The sequence below is a fragment of the Puccinia triticina genome, chromosome 13A (genome assembly GCF_026914185.1).
Source record: "Puccinia triticina chromosome 13A, complete sequence".
NCBI lineage: Eukaryota > Fungi > Basidiomycota > Pucciniomycetes > Pucciniales > Pucciniaceae > Puccinia > Puccinia triticina.
This window is the reverse complement of record NC_070570.1, coordinates 4,643,046-4,663,554: the sequence shown is the minus strand read 5'-3', so window position 1 is coordinate 4,663,554 and position 20,509 is coordinate 4,643,046. Positions and strand designations below refer to the sequence as shown.

The 20,509-nt window shown below is 50.4% G+C and overlaps 2 protein-coding genes across 2 annotated transcripts; one reads left to right on the top strand and one right to left on the bottom strand.

The window, feature by feature from the left end:
- Window positions 1-1,772: 1,772 nt before the first annotated feature.
- Window positions 1,773-2,282, bottom strand: PtA15_13A424 (uncharacterized protein; the record flags this gene model as incomplete). Its single annotated transcript, XM_053162621.1, has 1 exon — window positions 1,773-2,282. The coding sequence occupies one exon, from the start codon at window positions 2,280-2,282 to the stop codon at window positions 1,773-1,775; it is 510 nt and encodes a 169-aa protein (XP_053026579.1).
- A 1,545-nt stretch (window positions 2,283-3,827) lies between these two features.
- Window positions 3,828-20,459, top strand: PtA15_13A423 (uncharacterized protein; the record flags this gene model as incomplete). Its single annotated transcript, XM_053162620.1, has 14 exons — window positions 3,828-4,101; window positions 16,313-16,386; window positions 17,183-17,837; window positions 17,918-17,943; window positions 18,021-18,049; window positions 18,118-18,580; window positions 18,650-18,717; window positions 18,790-18,857; window positions 18,939-19,077; window positions 19,138-19,200; window positions 19,269-19,956; window positions 20,060-20,220; window positions 20,314-20,353; window positions 20,442-20,459. 14 exons carry the CDS (start codon window positions 3,828-3,830, stop codon window positions 20,457-20,459), a joined length of 2,766 nt encoding a protein of 921 aa, XP_053026578.1.
- Between the last annotated feature and the right edge of the window lie 50 nt (window positions 20,460-20,509).

Sequence of the window (20,509 nt, the reverse complement as noted above, 5' to 3'; positions counted from 1 at the left end):
TTTGTGAAGCAGCTAACATACCCATTTTGCTGTTGTAGGTTGACTTCATTATTTCGAAAATCACTTCGTCGGCGGCACGACGATCCGAGTTTGACACGTGGTGCAAGAAACTCGACTACTCGGGGCCTGGCTTGATTGCGGGCCATGGGATTCGATGGAATATTAAATTCCAAAGCCGCGAACGGGCTTATAATGCTCGCCACGTGATCAACAAGCTTATCGACAACGAGAAGGACCGGCAAGAGAAAGACGATGACTCGAATTACTTTGACAATGTAGAGCTCGCTCGCTCCGATTGGGAAGTGGTGAGGAAGCTAAATGATACACTTTCTGTTGGTATTTTCATTTTGAATACATGATAGAGCGATCAAAACTGATTTCTGATTTGCTTGGCAGGAGTTTTATTTTATTACCAAAAGGATGGAAGGAGATATCTCCTCTGGTAGTATGATGCTAGGCGAATACTGGGGCATAACCTCGTTCCTCAAGAAAAAACTTGCCTCCAAAAATGAAGAGGAATTCCATCCTATGTTCGTCAAGATGCTTGAAAAAACAAGAACTTATGTCGATGAGGCTATCAAGTGCGACACAATTGTTCTTGCAACAATTTTAAATCCAAGTTACCGGCTTTTGATCTTCCGAGCGTGGTACCCATCCAATCACTCACATGCTGAGTCCCTAATTACCGAACACTTCAACATGAGAAAGATCGAATACGAAGCCAATCTGGTGATCAGTGAGCCACCTGCCTCGCTTGAACATTCTGAGTCAGACAAACAAAATCTTAGAAAGCGGGAACTTGAAGAGGTTGACTTGTTTCCGGAGACTGTTGAAACGACCCCCACCGACGAGCTATCGCTATACCTTTCGGGGAAATTCAAGCAGCCTACGTCTCAAGCACATGAGGCACTACAATGGTGGAAGGTTTGTAAAGCATATTCATACATTGTTCCACCGTCATAGTCAATTTCGTACTGACCTCAATCTTAATCTTAATAGGCCCACAGCCGTGATTTTCCTATCCTGGCACTCCTTGCGCGTGATTTTTTAGCTACCTGCTCAACCTCAGCAAGCGTTGAGAGGTGTTTCTCGGCAGCATCAGACACTTGTGGACGTGATCGTGGAAGTCTTTCTGTCCGAACCATTGAGAGGTGTGTGAGCTCCCACCAATGGTTGCTTCAAGGATTCAATCCAGATGGTGAATTTGAGCTTCCCAACAGTATATTTGTGCATGCCGAGCAAGAGCATGATCACATGAAAAAAATATGTCTCCCAGAAGAGTTGTAGTTTTCTTTGACATATATTACCTTTTTATTTATCCTATTTCTTCCACGCAGACCAAGAGTTTCCCAAAGAAACATAGTTTTTTTTATTTGTTTCTTTTTCTGTTTTCAGCAGGTATGACAGATACAGTACCAATAATGTATTGGTATTGTATTGCCTAAGAAATACATTACACAGTATTGCTTATCCATGTATTGGCTTTCCAATACAATGTATCTGTATTGTATTGGTTAGCCAATACATGACCAATGTATTGTATTGCCATGTATTGGCTAACAAATACAATACAGATACATTGACCATTATTGTATTGTATTGTATTGGTTTCACCGTTGCTACGGGGGGTAGGATGAGGGAGGTCTTTTCTGGTAGTGTATTATGCGCATAGTTATCGAAAATGGCTCGAATCCTATCTCTGGCAGGGGGTTAAAGCAAAACCATGAGCCCAAACTGTTTACAAAGTCGGTTGTTCAGAGGCATATGTGATATCAATCAATCTTGGAACTTGAAGCGTCGTCCTCCGTCTCGTAGTTGTCAGTCGGAGCTTGAGATATACTGGCAGCCGGACCTTGAGATATACTGGCCTCGTTCGGCGGCTCGCTGAGGATGAATTGCACCAATACCTTTTCAGGCATGTAATCCAAAGTGAGGAGTTTGGTTAGGCCGACGGCAATCCCAGGCAAGCTTGTGGTGTACTTCTCGGGTTCAAATCTGTCCACTTCCAACTTGATGCCTACGTCATGATCTGTCGGGTTAAGAGCCTGAATGTCGACCGTGTTGGCCGCCCTTCGTACGACCCAAACAGTGGTTCTATAGGTCCCGGCGCTGAGCTTGTGTACAACGAAGGATCGATGTACATCGGGTTTCACGATGTGCAAGTGCGAGAGTTTCAGCCCATCCGGATTATCCTCGACCTCGCCAAGTCTAAGAGCAGACAAGCAGATTCCAGTAACCGCGAAGAGGACGAGGAGATAGGTAAATCCAGTACGGGCTCTCATCTAATAATTGAAGCCAGAAAACTTATCAGAAGGATGAAGTAGAACACGGACAGAGAAATATCATCACACACTTTTTTCATTTATTTATTTGGGTAGGGCTATGGTTCCCGGTGGACGCGGACGGCGTAGTGGCAGAGACAAGTGATAATGGCTGAGCATGTTCATCCTTCCGAAGAGAGCAGGAGGTTACATGTAGACGATTGAAACATTTTCTTGGGACCTGTCCAAGGGGCACTGGTTGGTATCAAGGACAGAATGAAGACCCGTTTGGCAGCACCATGGGACTAGTATCCGTCCCGATTTGTCTGTGTTGACCTGGTCGATGAGCTGACTGAGTATCAGTACCATACTAGCCCAGGAAGGATAGCAATCGCGCCACCTGTTTTTGACTCCCACTTTTGTTTTGGACATCGGATTTCACAATTCCTATCCGGAGATGGCAAGATGCCAGTCGCAGTTCCTAACCTAGCATCTGTGCGTAAATAGCAGGAGCTTGCAATATGCTTGCAATCCTTTGCAATCGCAAAATTTACTGCATGTATACCCAAACTAAACACTACACTAGCAAAGTGTTTCTTCTCTAGACTTCAGTACCGAAGCAAATAGTCTAGTCTAGAAGGTCTAAAATTCCTGTTTCACCATAAACCTTTTTCCGGCGACACCTTCCTTCATTCACTTAATGAAGCTCCAACCAGAAACTTGTTCCGAACAAAAGGGACTCAACCTGCCACGGTGAAGAATCAAGTGTCGCATTTTTCCGTGCGACACCCAGACGAGCTCACGCGCAGTTACTGCGGAAGCGGCACAGTTACTGCGGATGCAACCCCAACAAACTTGTCTGGGTGTTGCAACACTCACTAAATTCCTCACCGCGTGAATGAGTATGTAACACAAGTGATGATCATAGATGGCAGAAGGAGAAGGCCTGATAGGCTTCTGACCTTCAGTTTATGTAGCCATCCGATTCCTCTCTTTAGACTCCAGGGCCCTCACTACCTCTTAATAAGGGAGTCTGTCTCCTGGGCTCGGTGTGATTGGCTTGATACTCACTTCTTGCCCCCCCCCACCAAGAGTGAAACCCCCTAGTATTGACAGCAGGCTCCCCTTATCAAGTTAGGGTCTGTCATCACTTGTGGCACAATGAGGATTGCACTCCGACCATCCCCTGGCAGGTTATGGACTTTGACCAAGTGTTTCACTTGCTCCACTCATGGATCTCCGCTACAATCCCGCAACCCCAAATAAATTCACGACCATCTGCTTGCTCCTTGGAGAACAATCTTGGGAGAGATTGCAGGTTGAATTGTTGCGTGATTTGGGCACACATGTGGGGACAAGAGCTGACCACAGCCAGAGGACATGAGGTGTTACACATTGTATTCAAGGGTTGTATGGAGTTATGGTGTTCAAAATTGAATTTGCATAAATCATAAAATCATAAATCTTTTTTGCAGTAGATTTTGGATTTATGAAATTATGATACACAATTAACTTTGAGCACCCCGCTGGCCTGCATAAATCCAAGGCACTACATAAATCCCAATCATGCCTTGCAAGTCGGAACGGAAGAAAGTCCTGGAGGGCATGGAAATCATGCTTGTCGGATCCCTTTGGAAGATGAAGATGGCCCATCAAGCATCCAAGGTGATCCAACTCAACCCAACACAACTCCTCATCTTCAACTTCCTTCTAGCAGCCGGCCTCCAGCTGAAGAAACTTCTACCCAACAAACTTCGACTGGTCAACTTCTATCTGGCTCTGGTCAAATTCCATCTCATGAGATCATCGATCACGCTGCAAAACAACATCACCCAGCTTCGTCTGAAACACTCAAGAAACCAACTGATGCTGCTTCTCAATCTGATTGACAAGCTTTGTTCAGCCAGATACATGGTCCCCAGGAGTCCTTGTCCCCGCATCGCTAGCCTCAGAAAGACCTATGAAGTCTTGATGAGTACAGGCGGGGATGTCTTCATGAGATGGGTAGGTAAATCTACCTAGTATGTGTTGATGCTGATGCTGATCTGATAACAACACAGGCACAAATGACCAGGAAAAGCTTTTTTTCTTTGGCCGACGCTATCAAGGATCACACAATTTTTTTCAACAACTCTAACCACCCTCAAGCCCCTGTTGAAATGCAGCTTCTTGTTGCTCTATCGCATCTTGGCCTGTACAGTAACGGTGGCTCCCCTCATATGATAAGCCAGTTCTGCAACATCAGTGGTAAGTATTTTCATCTTATCCATATATTTTCTGTTTGTTTTTTGATCCTAAAAGCCCTGCATACTTCATATTTAGAGGGATCTGTCGAGAACTATACCAACTGCTGTATCTTGGCCATCATCAAGACCTTGGAGAGTCGACATGTATACTGGCCAAATGCTCAAAAACAAGCCCAGCTCTGCTCAACACTTGAGGGAAAAACTGTATTCGATAACTGCATTGGATTTGTCAATGGGACAATTTTCCCCTTGGCTGCCGCACCCACAAAACACAAGGAAGATTACTGGATGAGAAAGATGGTCTATGCGGTCAACTCGCTGATAGTATGTGATTGGAAGCAGAGGATAATCTACGCAGTACATGGATGGTGTGGGAGCGCTCATGATCAAAGAGTTTACAAGAACTCAAAAGTATGCATGATTTTTTGTGTTCTCTTGGTTACTGTGCTGATTTCGACTACCTCCTCAGCTTTATGAACATCCTTGTTGCTTTTTCTCACCAGGCCAATACTTGTTAGCGTACTCGGCCTACACCGCGACCGATACCATTGTTCCAGCCTTCAAGCGTACAGCTGGACACGCACTTCCCCCGGAGAAGCAGCAATTTAACTACAAGCTGAGCCATAACCGAGTGATCGTTGAGCACACAATTGGAATGCTGAAGAGCCGCTGGCAATCACTCAAATTGCTATCAATCCAAATCCTTGGCAAAAAAACAGCCAAACAGCTCAATGCTTGGCTCCAAGCGTGTGTGGTGTTGCACAACTACCTGATTGACCTTCGCAAGGTTGAATGGGACGAGCTGAACGCCCGGGTACCTAATTTTGACCCTGCGGAGGGTGTGCCTGCCGCAATCAGATTTTCCAGCGCTTCTGCCAGCTGATTTCAACTCATCGCTAGGATCCTCTTTGTATCAAGCTCTCTCCAATATTTACATCTATCTGGATTGTTTTCACCTTTTCAGTCTCTCCCCAAAATCTCAATGTTTCTCAAGTCATTTACCGCACTCAGGCATTGCATTAGAAACTAGAAAGCAACCCAGCATGAATGAATTTCCATGAATATATCTAATCAGTTTTGAGAAAGTAAGAGTTAGAAACAGGTGCTATCTTCTGAGCAGTTTGAGCTAGACAAAGGTGGTAACTGGATATCTTGCAAGAAGGTTGAGCTAGAGAAAGTAAATGATGCATGGGAGGAAGTGGGTAGGTAAAGAAACCAGAGAAAGGAGATCATGGGGGGTTCAAAAGGCCTTGGGGCCTATAAGATTGTGCTGGATCATCGGAGGTGTCCATACGTTCTGGTTGTGCTGAGATGAGTTCAAATCGCCTCGGGGCCTAAAAATCTTTCCGTTGTAAGACTCAAAAGTGGTTGTGAAACCCTTTTGCTGAATGGAGAAGGGGATGATGGAGGTGCAAACTCTGCCCTTCTATACTATCAGATAACAAGACCCACCAAGCTAAGCTTGGCAAGTTTTAATCAAGTGATAGGTCTGGTCTAGTTCCAGATGAAGTTGTTTGATGACAGGTATGTGAGAGTTGAGAGTGAGTTCAGTGGTTATTTGCAAATATGAGGGCTGTGGTGAGGTATAGTGGTGATGGTAAGTGTGAAGGTGATATGTAAATAACTGGGGAGTACTGAGCTGAGGGAGAAACAACTGGGGGGGAGAGAGCTCCTTATATAGACAAATGTGAGGGATTTTAGCTACAAGGGGGACCCTGGATGAGGGATTTTAGCTGGTGGGCTCCGTACAAGTGGTGTCAGAAGATACTAAATACAGGCAGAAAGTGGGGTGAGAAATGAAAGATGATGTCATACTGATGCAAGGACCGCATAAACGAAGCAGGGAAATGTCAAATACAGGGGTACCTCATGCAAGGGGTGCATGAGTGGTGTCAGACTAATGCAAGGAGTGCAGAAATGGGGTCAGAAGACTGCATGCAGATGTAAGGAGTGCTTAAATGAGGTGGGGACATGTCAAATACAGAAGAAATGGGGTTGGTCCCCTGCATAAGCAGTGGAGATAAGAGGGATAGAAAAGAGTATGTGTTTGGCTGGGGCTGAGTATGTTTATACCTGGGAAAGGGGACTTGAGGGTTGTGACAGGTTGATGACTGGGGCTGGCCGTGTCCATGAGGGTCCAAGAGGGTGTAACTTCCAATTCAGCGGGGTTCCAGTGACGCTTCCAGTGGTGACTAGGGGTAAGATTGGCCGTAGAATCCATTTCTGAGGTCCATTTGGTGGTATCATGAGGCGTATTGTGAGTAATTATGTAGTATAGAAAAAAACTTTTGATTTTTCACTTTTCCGTCTACCACACTGTCATCCTGAGCGCCTCCTCGGGATCCAACCCAAATCGGATAAAGTCTTGAACCATCTTTGCCTGAGCAAAAGCGGCACCGGTAAAGCGCTCGGCTTTCTTGGCTTCCAAACTTGCTCGGATGCAAGCAATTTCGATCTCACGGTACTCAAGGTCGAGCTGCATTTGACGGGTCTGTAACTGGTTGCTCTCCGGATCACCTGATGCTCCAAGCCCTTTGCGCATTACAGATGCAAGTGCAATACTGGCATCCACCATCCAAGCGTCGGTGTTCAAACAATTGTGGTTCAACTCCATTTCCGCAGTCGTTTGCGCAGCCATCTCCTCACGAGTTGGAAAGATCTGCTCGGTGATTTGTTCAGCGTGTTTCGGGCGGCGCTGAGCTTGAGGTTCTGGGCGTTGAGAGGCAAGAGTTGACATTGCTGCGGCCCAAGAGGAGGGATTGGGTTCGGCTGGCATGCCGGTGCCTAACGGAGAGGCTGGAGTAGCACAAGCCGTTCCAGTCAACGTGAGGTTGGGCCCCGCGGTGTTGATTGGTGATGGGTTTCCACGGTCCGTTTGGCTCCATTCTGGTGGGGTGGTTGGACCTTCCTGGCTCGGCTCTAGGTTGAGAGCCCCAGCAAGGTTTTTGTCTTGATCTCCTAGCTCTTGAGAATCGAGGGGGATCGCCAAGGGCCTATCAATCATGATAGGTTCAAGCTCATAGTAATACTTGCATATTTTTTTGGAGTTCAGCCTCTGTGCGAGTTACTGCATCCGCAAGAATATCTTTGGCATTGCCATCATCGGGGTTGTCTCCAAGTTGGCGAGCAAGCTCATTGGCTTTGTCTAAGATACCCTGACCAGTTTGGTTTCTCCACTCTAAGGCCCGGCAAAACTTTTGCTCAAGGCCTGAGACCTATTATAGATGGCATGACCAAAATATCAGCTTGTGTCAGAATTTTTCATCATGGAGGAGTCCCAGAAAATACTAACCTGCTGTTTGATTCCACGCCACTGTCTTTCCTCAGCCCCGTTTGCAGTAAGATATGCATTGATCTGTTCAGCAACCTCCCGCTTGCTCACGGTACTGTTTTGCCAGAGATCATAGTTGCCTTGGTTGGTGAGCCATTTGACAATGAGATCGAGGGAGGACAGCCCATCCCGGTTGGAATCGGAAGTCCACAAGCGGTGAGGTGCTTGAGTACCAGGGGTATGATTACCACCACCGCGGGCACAGCCACCACGCCCTTGCAAGCCTTGCACACCTCGCGATGCACCTCGTCTTCCGCCTTGACCTTGAGATGTAAGAGTCTGCTGAGTTTGAGTTTGAGTTGGCTGGGTAGAATTGACATCCGACATATTTACTGTTGCTTGTGTGTTGTTTTAGAGTTGGATGGATGGACTAGGGATGATGAAGGGAGAAAGTGGGAATTTTTGATGACTTCTGATGTTGATGGGTGCACGACTTGGCAAGGAAAATTTTATGAAGAGATTTTATGGACAGGGGAGTGTCCGGGGGGTGCATAAATTTTTTGGGTGTTTTCTTTATGAATTTATGAAATATGCATGCATAAATTCAATTTTGAACACCATAAGTGAAAAGGTGGACATCCATATTACATGAGCGCTCTCATCCGGTCCGGAGGCTTTCAGCCCTTCAAAGTGTGAGTGATGTGCCCTAGCAATATTGACTGACAAATTGTGGATTACTCAAACCATTTGCATGCCACTGGTGATCATTGGATTTCACAGGAGGATTGATTTCAATGAGAATAATCCAGCTGAAATGTGAGATGAGGCTAAATGCTTACCTTGTCGTGAACCTTTTGGCTAACCTTGCAGCAAGTGTTTGCCCAAGCCGGATCAACGCACGTTGCGTCGCCCGTTTTGGGATCGTGGTTCGGATAATAAACTGGTTGTTGCAAAACCGAACAAGCAAAGTATCATTAGTAACTGAGTGCCGATGGAGGCCCACACCTGCAAGAAGACAATCACAATGCTGAGTGGCCGACGATTTCCAGCATGCCTGGTAAGGGCGGGCTTTGGGGCATCTGAATGCATTTGCAGCCCCGCAAGCAAGAGCAATCAAAAGAGTGATCGATATTAAAGAATGCATGTTAGAGTTGCCGGGGTAAACACAAGCTAGGGAAGAAGAAAGCGGCGGGGAAGAATCAGTGCTCTGGGAGCTAGTACTCCATCCTTGGATCACTTTTTAGCAGGGAGGGAGGGAAGAGTGGCAAAGAAAAACAAACTGGGATGAGGGCCGATGAAGGTATCTGTGGCAGGGTTTCGGAGTAGGCAAACAAGCGGTTTCGTGGTGGCACATTGAAGACGGCAAGCAGGTTCGTATAAGTATTTATGGGCCCGGAACGGACGGTGATATGATGTTTGTTTCCCATTGTCTTCCTTTGAGAACTGAACTGGGGAGATATCCTGCTTCTGTCATGACTTGCCATGGTCAGGGGACTATCCGACCCATCCGATTGGGTAATACACGGCAGTTGTGGGAAATGGGGAACTTGAACTTTGGGCTTTGAGTCTTATGTACACGGCAGTTGCGCGGATTAAGGTTTCGGCCGTCAAAACTGCCGTCAGAGACAACTGGTCGGTGAGATTTGTTGTAGCACGGAGACGTAATACGACATTACGTCCCATACTACAGTGGTTGACGTAAGTCATAGCGTCATGACTTACCATAGACATGGGACTATCCCATGTTACTCGACTCGACTCCTGTTTGTATTTACATAATCCATGTATATAAATACAAACACTATTTCTCTCTTTTGTATATCCTCATTCATTTTCCTTTGTCAATTCACTCGTATACACATTTTCCCACTGTCAGGCTCCAATAGGTTATGAGCATATTCTCGTCTTAAATAGTTATCTACGGAGTTCTGCTTAAAGTTTTACAGAATATAGTGCAATAGTTTTTTTCTCTTCTACGGATTTCTCTATTCTACGGATTTCTCTACTCTACGGATTTTTCTGTCTACACGTTTCACGGGTATCTCTACGGTTTTTTCTACGGTTCTCTTCTCAGTCGCATATTTTCGCCATTAGCATAAGTTTCAAAACAGTAACATCTTCTCCGATAGTCATACCTTTCACAAATGGCACCTGTCAACCGTTCCCCTAGCTCCATCGCCACCAGGTCCTCCGGTTTGGGTCCAAACGCAGGATCCAGCAGCAACGCCGCCGGTAAACGCGTAGCAAGCAGCCCCACGGGATCCGATGATGAACGAGAAACGGTTCGAGCAAGTCGTGACTCAGCTCCTCACATCAGTTCGACCTCCCGAGCCATACCTGTACCGGCCGCAGCCCCTTTAGACGAAGAAGAACCTGCCCCCGATTTTTCTTACGCGGTGGATAATCGTCATCGAGAACCCATCACAAAAAACGCATATCTTCGGTTCCCTGAAACCTTCCGGCTCACGTCAAGCGGGGCTAACTACCGCGATTGGCTCAAGGATGTTCAAGATATGGCCGATTTCAACTTGGAGTACAAAGAGTACTACTTCAAGGACTTCTCTCGACACCGCGTGGATAAAATTGCCAGGGCGATTCTCTTAATATCTCTATCCCGGGAAATCAAGGCCGAAGTCGATGGATTGGACAGCAGTTTCGAGATCATGAATGCTATACGCCGTTGGTTCACCACATTCAGCCGGGCAGCTCAGATGAATCGATGGGATGATCTTGAGTCTATTCCGTGTGATCTGTCGACCCCGGCTACTTCGGTCGCAGCCACCTATCAACGACGATTCTTAGATTTTACTGAATCTGGCGCCGTTCTTACCAAAGACTTTCTTTTTGGCGTACTTTTGCAAGGATCACTCGGTCACAATACCCCGCTACGACAAGAGTTCGACTATCGAGTCGATCAAGAATTGGCTGCAAGACGTCAAATACCTCTTCTTTTTGTAGAAATGATCGACATCCTGAACGACTGCCAAGAAAAGATCAAAGGCCGCGAAGCTGCTCAACAACGACGCATTGCTCCCGGTACCTTCGCCGCCGAAGCAACGGCTCAAGCTGAGCGAAGTATGTCCATCGAGAGCCACCCCGACAACGTGTACACCTTGGCTGGTCGACCAGCAAACTTCAAATCACCGGCCCCTTGACATTGCTTCCGGTGCGGTTCCGGCGATCATCTCATTGGCGTCTGTCCTGTACCAGCAGCGCCAAATCAACAATCCAACCCGAATCGGAACCATCATTATCCGACTCCACAATATACAGCTTACTACCCGATCCTAGCGCCTCCTGTTCCGTCTACCGGCTTCCACCCACTGCCGGCAAAACCGACTCCGTCTCCGACCTCGAACCTCCGCCCAGCGGACATATACAGGCCTGTTTACCCAAAAGACACCAGGGCGAGCTCGAGCCAACACCCAGCCGCAAGAGAAGCTGAGGTCGAGATACCGAGCGAACAACCTTCAGCTCAGAACATGGAGGTTGACGGGATTGATGGCCAACCGATGTTCAGCGACTTGAATTTTTCCGCTGTTTCCCCCTCCGTGTACGCTGCTTCCCCTGCCCTGTTTGATACAGGTGCTACCCACCACCTTACTGGTGACATAAAAGCTCTTTCGAATGTTCAAACGCTGAAATCTCCTGTTCCCCTTCGCGTTGCAACTAACGGACCCTCCCGTTTTATCACAGCGAAGGGAACACTAACTTTTCCTGGGGCGAATTCAACGCTTACGGTCATCAATGATGTGCTTTACTGCCCGCATGCAGCTCACACGCTCATTTCTCCAGCAGCTCTGCGATTAGCAGGTTTTTCTTTCTCCTTCGATTCCGACTCATTTCACATTTCGCACGGCAAGCGATTCTGGACCAGCTCAGTCCTCAACCCCGCTAATCGGAAATGGGAGCTGCCTGCGCCTATTAGGACATCTAAATCTTCCCCGGCGCCCTCTCTCTCGGCGACTGTTTATCAACCACTTGTGTCCTCTTCCCCTGTTCCCCACCCCACTACTGTCATTACTGTTCCATCCCTACCCTTTTCTCACTCGAAGCCCATCCCACCGCTGTCTGTCGTTTCTCACGCTGTAACTACCCCATCTGTGTCTTCCTCGTATGGTCTGTCTAACCCTTCCGCGCACGTTGTTCATAATCCCACCGCTGTATCCACCCCTCATGCGAATGATACTCGTAACGCTGTGCCATTTGAATTCTCGGTGCCGGTTGCTACTTCGCGGCCCTTTGAGTTACCTAAGCTTACTGCAGATGAAGCGCTGTTACTGCATGTGCACCGGCGTTTTGGGCACGCGAGCCTTTGTACCATTCGTCGAATGATGGCTCTTGGAGTAGCACTGGGTTTGCCTAAATCTCTGCCAAAAGGCGACATCCAATGTCCAGCTTGCATGATATCGAAAAGCGTGAACAAAAATACTCTTACTTCTGACCGACGTGATTTCCGCCCTATGGACGCCTGGAACGTCGATCTTGTGGGCCCGTTTGAGGTACCGGCGATTGGTGGAGGGCTCTACGTACTGACTATTAGGGATATTGGGTCAGGATACGCTGAGGTCAAAGTTCTGACGAAAAAAGCGAGGCCGCCACCGTACTGAAAGAAACCATACTCCGTCTGGAGCGCAGGACGGAGAAACCATTGAAAATATTACGATCCAATAACGGCGGCGAGTTCAACAGCAAGGCATTTGGTGAATTTCTGTCTGCCAAAGGCATTACCGCAGAACGAGCGGTTGCCTACCATCACTATCAAAACGGCACTATCGAGAGATTCAACCGAACCCTTCAAGACATGGGTAGAACCATCCTTCTCGACAGTACGCTTCCCAAAGAGTTTTGGGGTTTGGCTTTTGTATGGGTGTGTTATACCCTTAACCGCATACCAAATGCGGCCAGCGGTGACATCACTCCTTACAAACGTTTCTTCGGTATCCAACCGAACCTCGACCGTATGCGTCCCTTCGGGTCGGTGGCTTTTGTGCATGTACAAGCTGAGAAACGACGCAAACTGGATGACCGGGCTTTACGAGGTTACGCGGTATTCTACCTACCTGATTCTAAAGGCTGGGGGTTTTGGGTTCCTGAGTTGGGTTCCTACTGCCACTCTGCCGTAGCAACTTTCCCAAATTTTCCTAGCAACATCGAACTTTCGCCTTCCTTCTCTTCGGCCGACGGTTTTGCGTTACAACTAGGAAATTTCGAGGATGAACTTCTGGTACAGTCTCAAGACATACTGGTGGATATCGCAATCAATTTTTTACCGGAAATAATGGACGCTTCGGTACCCACGACATACAAACAAGCAATGAAGGACATCGACGCGGCTAGATGGAAATCTGTGATTGATGAAGAACTATCCAATCTAGACCGGCTTGCCGTGTGGTCCCTCAAACCTGTGCCCCCTGGGATCAAGATTCTACGGGCTAAATGGGTCTTCGTTAGAAAACTGTCGGCGACTGGTGAATTATTGCGGGTTAAAGCTCGGTATGTTGCAAAGGGATTCGCGCAAATAGAAGGCGAGCATTTTAACGGGACTTTTGCACCTACCGCCACGTTTGTGTCGATGAGGTTGATTCTTTCGGTTGCCGCACTCAACGGATGGCCGGTACACACTTTTGACTTTGTGGCCGCATATCTTAACTCCCCTATCGACGAAGAAGTCTGGGTAGCTGCTCCTGAAGGACTAAACGCACCAGCTGGGCACGCATGCCTACTGCACAAAGCGCTATACGGTACCCGACAAGCGGCTCGATGTTGGTGGCAACATTTGTCTAGCACCCTTCGCCGACTGGGGTACATCAGCTCACAATTCGACAGTAGTATCTATGTCCTCAGCAAGTCCGATGGACCTTCTGTGATCTGGATCCACGTTGATGACGGGATAGTCACCGGGTCCACGGACAAGATTCTTCGGGAACTTGAATCGGCTCTTTCTGATTGTCTCGAAATCAAATGGTCGTCGTCACTGTCGGATATTGTCGGACTCAAAGTGACACGCGGAACCAATAATTTCTCTCTGAGTCAACCTAAACTAATATCAAAACTACTCTTGTTACACTGGGATGGTATCAGCCATGCGAAAACCCCATTGCCCACTGGGAATCTGCCTCTGACGGTGACTTTGTCCAACGGCATCGACCCCGGGAAGTATCTTTCCATTATTGGTTTTCTCAGTTACCTATCGGCAGGATCAAGACCAGACATTACGTTCGGGGTTAACTTTCTATCACGTTTCTCAAAGTGTCCAGGCCAGGAACATTGGAACTGTATCAAACACTTGGTCAACTACGTGGCGGCTACGCAGGATCAGGTCCTATGCCTTCGACCTGATTTGAAAAGCCCCAGGCTAACGTGCTTCGCCGACGCAAACTGGGGGGGAGAGTTTTCAAGATCTAACTACGGCATTCTTATACTCTTCCATGGCTGCCCGATACACTGGATTGCGAGGAGGCTAGCTACTATTGCGTCTTCCACAGCCCATGCAGAATACATGGCTTTGGGACACGGAACGAAGCAGGCTCTATGGATCAGACACCTGCTCACTGACATGACCGGCACTGAGACCGTGGTTAGGATGTACTGCGATAATCAAGCAGCGGTAAAAATTTGCTCAGATGAAACCTCCAACAAACGAACTCGACACACAGATAGGGAATTTTATATTACTAACCAGGCGTTATTCCGCAAGCAAATCTCACTACAATGGATCAACACTAAACACCAGTTCGCGGATATTTTTACCAAGAACTTGCCTCCAGTCACTCATCAGTTTCAAAAGACCATAGCGCTCGGAGCGGTCTCGTCGAGTGGGGGGGTGTTGTAGCACGGAGACGTAATACGACATTACGTCCCATACTACAGTGGTCGACGTAAGTCATAGCGTCATGACTTACCATAGACATGGGACTATCCCATGTTACTCGACTCGACTCCTGTTTGTATTTACATAATCCATGTATATAAATACAAACACTATTTCTCTCTTTTGTATATCCTCATTCATTTTCCTTTGTCAATTCACTCGTATACACATTTTCCCACTGTCAGGCTCCAATAAGATTGACCGCTCACTAGCGGGTCTCCCGTCAACCGTCAAAATGACGGGCGAATTAACCGCGTACCCGCCGGCACTTGACTTCAGGCAAGTTTAACATAACTTGCCTGGGGTCGGTTTGCCGACAAACATGTTTGTCCTGACACCCGCCGGCGGGAACGCAAGATGCTGTCAGAACAGCCCTACCCCAAAAGGCTAGCTTAACTAAGCCTCTTGAACGGAGGGTCCGGGGGACCCCGCCCGGAGGGCTCTCCGCAGGAGAGGCTTATGAGTTATGTCTTGATTTAAGCAGGAGCAGAAAGGATCTGCTACACTAAAAATCCCAACCAATATGGAAAAACTGAATACACAGAGCTGTAGGCTCTGTTCTTGCAATCAATTTGAGCCACTTATCTATCTTGTAGCCAGAAAAACAACTCCTGGAGTCCCAAACAAGTGGAGCCTCATTTGGAAGACTTGTGCATTTTTGATCTTTTGAAAAGGTCAGCAGATTGAGATAGAAAAAATCTGAGTAGACCAAAATGTAGAGAAAGAAAAGTAGCATAGGGTACAGATAGGGCATATTGGTGGAGAGGCTGGGGGAGGAGCTATAAAATTTTTAAAAACCTCTCAGCCAAATGAACTTTCTGCTCCCGCGTAAAATTTGGGATAATGCACAAGTCCCTCCCTGCGGGAGGGGCGGCTTCGCCGCCAGCCACAGCGCTCCCACCAGGGGGGACTTGTGTTAAGTTAGCCAAAAGGGGCCCAAGACAACTCTGCTCATCGGAGCTCATCGGAGAAACGTCACCCTTGGCCCTTGAGTGCTCACCCATCCGCACTCCTCGATTTTTCCAAGTCCCCCGTCACCCTCCATCTCCCCCACCCTCAGCAACCCACAACCTCAGCCAACTCTCCTTGTGACACATATCTTCGGCCTTTTTTGGCCTGCACCAGCAGCTTCAACCAACCACCGCTCTATTCCTCTGACCCTATCAGTATCAACAACCCATGGGGCCCCCAACCGACGTTCTTATCAAGAAGACAAAGGTGATTTTGCAAACAAAGTAAGTCAGTTCCTCAATGAAACTTTGATCCAGTCCCTATACCACGGCCGATCCACCAGCTCTCAGAGAACTCCACCCGGCTCCATCTCAGGAAATTCCCCATTGACTGATCTTTACTCACACAACAACTAAATATCCGCTACCGAGGAGTTTGCTCGTCACTGCTGCGCTGGCCACCTTGACGAGCACGACATGATCCAAACCAACTCGGTTGAAGGAGTTCTCTAGAACCAGTCCACCATGTATCTTCAGCGGCTTCTTTCCCTCGGCAACCGCCGTCCGACTCAGCCAGTCGGCGACGGCCAGGATCGAGCCCAGGTTGTCGGACAGATGGCCCCATTCGGCCGCAAGGAAGCAGTCGTTATAGTCCAGCCATCGGATCATTGTCCCGATATTGAATGCCCCCCGGATTGGATCCAAGACAGACGCCGTCCCAGGAACTCGTGTGCCGTTCGGTACTACCGTACCCTCGACAACTGGGCCAAGCAGTTTCGAGCAAGTCAGAAAGCGGAGAGGCTCGAGCCCACATCCAAGTGTATCGATCAAGCATAGTCTGGCGGTTTCGTAGGCCAGAGCCGGATCGTCGAACTTGGGATCATAGACATGAATTTCTCTTCCTCTCTCACCTTGTCTCTTCTCTTCCTCTCTCCCCTTGCCTCTTCTCTAGCCAGCCATAAAAGCAGAACAAACAATCAGATAAGAAAAACAACCAAAAAACACCCACTGTAAACTGCAATAAAAACCAAAAAAAAAGTGCCCAGGTGGCCATAAAACCCAATTGAGCATGTCTTGTGAGTTGACCGGAGGGTGTGTGCCAAGAGCAATCGGAGAACGAGGGATTTTGGTGGTTGAAAAGTGGGCAAACGGCCCTGATCGATTTTGTAGGGGGGCTCGGGTTCGACGGCAAATTGCCGCTGGGGTCGAGCCACCCTTACTTTTGCCAGCCGCTTGTCCAATTGCACGTTGGCGAGGGTGCCGCCAGTTTGGCGGTCCACTTGACGGTTGACGGGAGACCGGCTTGCCAACGGTCGGCAATGAATGGGGGAGGTCCGTCAAATTGACGACCGAACTTTGGGCGCTTTGCCGGCGCCACGCAACTGCCGTGTAGTCGCAACCCCCTTCCCCGGACCGGATACGCTCTCTGCACCGGATAGTGCGGATACCTCGATCGCCGGTAGTACTCTCTTCGATGGTCAACAGGCACTCTCCCACCGAAACCAGCCAGAACCCAGCACCAGCCAGCACCCAACATGTCCAGCGCCAGCAACAGCAGCAGCCCCGAGCAGCAATGGCAGGTCGTCCTGCGCCAGTCGACCGGCAAGGTCGTTCTCTACCACTCCACCTCAAACAGACTGTCGGTCCACCACGCCCACCAACAGGATAGCGAGCTCCAGCTGGCAGCAGCATCCAGCTCGCTCTCAAGACTCGCCAAGAAGAACCAGCCCCCCCGCTACTGCCCCCTCTGTCTCCAGTCCCTCAACATCCAGCCCAGCCCATCCAGCAACAGCAGCAACACCCAGTCCAGCACGCCCAGCGCTCAGCCTGCAAACTCTGCAGCCCTCACGCCCTCCACCAGCACCACCATCCGCCACTTCCCCCGCCCAGCCCTGCCCGCGCATCAGCCGATCACCGACTCCCAACTGTCCACCCACACCGTCACCCAGCAGTCGTACTTCGATCTGCTCTCCCAGAGCAACAGCCCCCTCGCCAGCCGGCCCCTCTCACCCATCGAACTCTCCCCCGCCCGCTCCCCATCCTCCTCCGTCTCCTCCGATCCCGACCACCTCGCTCGCCCTCGCCACCCGATCCTCCCCGACCTGGACCCCGAACCCCTCGGTCAGGATAAACGCGTCGACGGATACTACGAGCGCTTCTTCATCGAGGTCATGAAGCTCGGACGGGGCCAGAAGGGCTCCGTCTTCCTCTGCACTCACACCCTCGACGGAAACGGTGCGCACCCCACAGCTTAAAACTGGCTGCTATCACAACCAGTCCACTGATTTTTAACCGTTCTTTCGACTTCTCTGTAGCCCTTGGCGATTATGCTATCAAGAAGGTGTGCGGTTTCGTCACTGATCATCATCATCATCATCCTCAGGTTTTCCCTGACTCTCCGGTCCACCTACCGCCCAGATAGCGGTTGGCCAATCGAGCCACGAACTGTGAGCGCGTGTTCCTGCCCCAGCACCACCCGCCGATCAACTGACATCTTTTTTTTTGAGATGGACAGCATGCATGTATTGAATGAAGTGAAATTTCTCGAAAGCTTGCGCCACCCGAACATCACCCAATACCACCATGCATGGATCGAAAAGGCCCAGCTATCGCGCTTCGGCCCGCGGGTCCCGGTGCTATACGTGCTGATGAACTACGCAAACGGGGGGACGTTGGCGGCGCACATCGCACTCCGGAAAGGCTCGAACGCGGCCGGGGCTGACTCGCGGTCCTCGGACGACGAAGACGTGCGGCGTCGGTCGCGCCAGAAAGCCCGCTTCCGCCAGCGGAGAACTAGCCCCAAAACGCCCATCCTGCCCGGCTTGATCGACTCTCTCTCCGCCTGGAAAGCCACCCAACGACTGGCGCCCCAGAACGCCGACAAGACGGGCGGGAGGGCCGTCCATCTCTTCGGCTTCGACGAGATCTTCAGCATCTTTGAGGATACCTGCCGCGGCCTCGGCTTCCTCCACTCCCAAGTCCGTCTCCAACCGTCCTACTCGCTCTATAAAAATGTATCCGTGCTTACCCTGCTCTGTTTTCGATAGGGCATCCTCCACCACGACTTGAAGACCGAAAACGTCCTGCTCCATTGGGCCTCCGAGGACGCAATGATGTGCGTCTCTTCCGTAACACACACCCACACACATCCAGAGCTAACCCGCGAGAAGGGGTGCGTTTTTTCTAGTCCAACGGCCTTGATCTCCGACTTCGGCAGCTCGATCTCCCAGTCAGAGAACTGGAGTCGGGAGCGAAGTAAGTAACCGTACCCTCCCCTCAAAGAAATGTAGGCCAAGATTGGTAATCCTGTGCAGGGACAACGTGTTTTATTTTCAGCGGGTAGGACGGGGACGTTGGATTGGGTGCCCCCGGAGTCGTTGAAGAAGGACCCAAAGACGGGCAAGTTACATGAGGTCACCCAGAAGGGCGATCTTTGGCAGCTCGGCCTCGTCCTGCATTGTCTCTGCTTCTTCAGGTATGATGTCCATCATCCTGCGTCCCTCACAGACCTTGCTGATGAGCACATTTCCCTTAGGTTGCCTTATACGCATTCGGAGGACATCGACCTGTTGAAGGACGAGATCACCCAATATCCAGGGTACTTGTTTGCTTACTTTCCCATCCCTGCTAGAAAGCCAGTTGACCTATGAACGGCATTTCGTCCAGATTTCTGATCCACGATTACCCCCCAGACCACGGGGGGACGAAGCGGAAGATGCCCGCGCCGGGCCAGCAGCACTCGAGCCGCTCGGACCTGCCGCGGCCGCTTTTGCAGCTGCTGTCCGACCTGCTCTGTCTCGACCCGCGGCTGCGACCGAGCTGCGAGCGGGTGCTGCGGCGGCTGGAGAAGCTCCGGGAGACGCTTCCGCACGACGCACTGGGACCGCAAAAGCCGGCCGCCGCGGGCGGGGCGGCCGGTGACGACGCGCTCGGCCCGGCGACGGGCCCCGCCTCGGCGCTCGTCAAGCGGCGCCGCATCTTCGTCGACTCCGCGGAAGGCGAGACGCCCGCCACCGCGCTTTCTGCACCCGACTTCGCGGCCCGCAATGTGCTCTCCGTCGGCCCGGGGCCTTCCCCGTCCGTCTATGGCCGTCCCCAGCAGGTAGGGACACACGCCCCGGCCCCGCCCGCCAGCTCGCATCGCCAGCCGGAGGACCACCCGCCCGGATCCCCGCGCTATCTCCCCCTCCCGAGCCCCTCCCCTCCCCGCGCCCCTCACCTCCTCCCCCGCCCATCCCGCTCCCAGACCCTCGTTCGACGCGGCTCCTGCTGCAGCCTCCCCGGCCTCACCTTCCTCGACCGCTGGCCCCGTCGCTGGGTCGCGGGGACGATCGCCCTCTTCATCTGTCTCAAAGTGCGTCGCCCCACTCCTTCTGCCAACCACTTCGTCCTCCCATATCGTGGCTCCTCTCTCATCAAACACATCCCTCTGATTGTGTGTTTGTGTGCCCGGGCAGTCTGTGTTCCTGGTCCGGGTCCTGAGCACCAAGCCGCTGCCCCGTCTTGCCGCATACTACCATCACCAGTCCAACACACCATCCCCTCAGGATCGTGATCCCCCTCTCGACCACTTGCTGGTGATGGTGTTGGTCGTCCTGAACACGCTCGAACTCTTGCTGTCAGTCCCTCCCACCCCCGCGCTTACTGTGTCTGCCAAAAACCACAAGTGACATGCGTTCCGCGGATGGCTCACGTTTCGCGATCCATGCAGGTGTCACCCGGCGGTCTCGGTGGGCCTCACCGCCGCAGAGGTACGTGCTCCCCTCCCTCCCCGTCTGCGCGTGTGTCGCTTCGACACGCTCATCCGCTTTTGTGGGCCCCTTCGGCCGCACGTGGTAGGTCGTGTGGGCTCTGTAAGGCCCGGTGTCCGCGGCGGCGTGCGAGCGCCGCTCTCCGAGCGCTGCCAC